The sequence below is a fragment of the Tribolium madens genome, unplaced genomic scaffold (assembly GCF_015345945.1).
Source record: "Tribolium madens isolate multiple individuals breed KSU strain unplaced genomic scaffold, Tmad_KSU_1.1 Scaffold_3;HRSCAF=73;Tcas5.2_LG2, whole genome shotgun sequence".
Lineage (NCBI taxonomy): Eukaryota > Metazoa > Arthropoda > Insecta > Coleoptera > Tenebrionidae > Tribolium > Tribolium madens.
In genome coordinates, this window is record NW_025401006.1 from 4,306,191 (window position 1) to 4,308,748 (window position 2,558).

The following is a 2,558-nucleotide window of genomic DNA, read 5'->3' on the forward strand; positions in this document are numbered from 1 at the left end:
CTTATTTTCAAAATATGTAGTTTCCATAACATGTTGTCATATTACAAGATAGTAAGGTAAGTTCGGGTAATAAGGCTCGACCGTCATCTACTCTTTTGACGTTTGTTAGATATGTAATGTGTGGACCATTTGTTAGTTTCTTTTTGAAATGCGTCTTATTTTCACATTAGTAACAGTGACGCCCCTGACATATTGGTATATAGGTGTGTCAACCCTCCGTTGTAAGAAATAAATCATTTTACGATTGAACAACGCTGGGAAATATTGAAATATTATTTCCAAAGTGAGAGCTGTGTTGCAAAAACTGTGCGAAAGATGAGAAAAAAATTTCGTCGAAATGCGATTTGACGCTGTTTGACTATTTTCTTATAGGGAAATGTTATAGACCGTTGTTACTCCAACGATCCACAAACAATTGACGCACTTAAAGAAAACATCCATCGAGCTATTCGTGAAATAGTCACAAATAATCGACAATATATTGCAAAATTGGGTTAAGGGAATGTGCCACTGCCAAGCCAGCCGCGGCAGCCATTTAACTAAAATAATTTTTCATAAATAATCGGAAGGTGAACTCTCTTGAACAAAGCAACGATCATTCAAAAATATTCAACAGTGTAGTTTTAATAACAACCTTAAAAAGAAACTAGCAGATGACCTACCCTATAGTATATGGTATATGATGTGGGAATAGTACATTACAAACTAGGTGGTAAATATGGCGTATTACCCCAAGTGCCTATGTAAGGAAAACACTTATGTATACAGGCTACGCCAGAACTCGCGCCCCAGAGAAAATTTTCAAGTAAAGTAAGATACCAGGAACATGGGAAAAATGTTTAAAAAATTCTAAGTGTCAAAAATTTTTGACATTTATTTTTTGACATCTGACATTTTTTATGTCTATTTAATGATACTGATGATCATATATATGTTTTTTTACAATTATTTAGTACAGGTACAAAAATTTTGGCAATAAAAGCTACAAATAACATTGAACATAGTTACAATTTAGGATACAGCTGCCTTGTTTCCTCTTTTAATAGCCTATAGCAAAAAAAACTTGAAAAATTATTTTTCCAACAGAAATAAATAGTCAGAGTGCAAAATTTAAAACCCTCATAACTTCGAAATTTTTATAGATAAAATGTTTCTAACATTTTTTCCGTGTTCCTGCTATCTTACCTTATATGGCATTTGTCTCTGGGGCGTGAGTTCTGGCGCATCCTGTATAAAGCACAAGGGGTAATGCCATTACCACCGAGGTTTGTATGCAATTTTTGTTCACAATCACATTATTTTTAGTCAAAAATTTGAATAAAATAAAATTCTAACAAAGTTAAGGTCCAAACGTGGTAGGCCATACAAATTGCGTTTGATTTTTGACATTTCAGAAATTATTTTATAAAAAGTAATCGTAAATGTACGAGGACAAAAAGCCAAAATCAAAGAAAAACTTTCGTGTAAATGTCTCGGCGTTCCTTCTACTAAATTAACGCTTTGTTCTAAGCTTATTTCTTCAGTATTATTAGTTAAAATTTGTAAAATTGCATTTTAAACGTTACGGACGATTGGCGTTGAGAAACTCGTGAAATTCTTGATTATAAAAATTATAATTATAGTTATAAAGTATGATCAAATTAATGACGATAATTATGGTCCAGTAACCTTTACTCTCCCAGTACATACAAGATTATCTTTTTTAGGGAACAAAAAGACAGTTTGAATAAAATACAGAATAACTTCGATAAAAATTATTGGGTTTTATTATTTTTACAATAATAAAAAAACTTAACGCCTCGGACAACCTGTTGAATTGGTACAGGCTATTGTAGCATTGTAACAGTTGGTTGAGTCTGTACATGTTGTAGCTCTGTAACAGTTGGTTGAACTAGTACATGTTGTGGCTCTAAAACAGTCTTGTGACGTTGTACACGTCACGGCTCGGTTACAGCTTCTAGACGTAGTACATGTTGCTGCCCTGATGCAATTTGTAGAATCGGTACATGTTATTGCATTTGGACAGTTTCTAGAATTAGTACAGGTTATTGCATTTGGACAGTTTCCACAACCAGTGCATGCTGTTGTACAACTAGAACAATCAGCACCCCCATCGCATTGGCAGTAATACTCGGAACACAAACTCATTACTATGACTGCTATTATTAGCAAGTTTTTTGTAAAATCCATAGTATTTTGTTTTTTCGTTCTTTATTTCACTTTTTACTTCGTTCGACTGCTCAATTTGGCTCTACGCTCTACTTATATACTTTTTTTTCAATGACAGCGACGCCATAATGACGTGCATATTTCATTATCTTATTTACGAATTACTGCAATACCTTTTTTCCACCGAACTAATGTACTTTGGTAATTATTTTATTATATACAGGGAGATTCAAAAGTGTCGGACCAACTCTCCAATGGTGATAGAAAACTCTCAGATAAGCACAAAAATGAATTCAAATGTTTTTAAACCTATTTTTGAGAAAAAAAAAACACAACTGTCAATTTCTATATTATCATGTATACATCTTAACTCTTTTGTTTCCAATGTT

General features: G+C 33.0%; 1 protein-coding gene across 1 annotated transcript in view; it reads right to left on the bottom strand.

Annotated features, from left to right (window-relative positions):
* LOC123007010 (thermal hysteresis protein YL-1-like) overlaps positions 1-2,257 on the bottom strand; it is a 2,898-nt gene extending 641 nt beyond the window's left edge. Inside the window, exons 1-2 of the mRNA XM_044402011.1 lie at positions 2,043-2,257; positions 1,809-1,826 (exon numbers count right to left, since the gene is read on the bottom strand). Coding sequence (XP_044257946.1) covers positions 1,809-1,826; positions 2,043-2,190 — 166 coding nt within the window. The 5' untranslated portion in view covers positions 2,191-2,257. The remainder of the gene's footprint in view (positions 1-1,808; positions 1,827-2,042) is intronic.
* Positions 2,258-2,558: the final 301 nt, after the last annotated feature.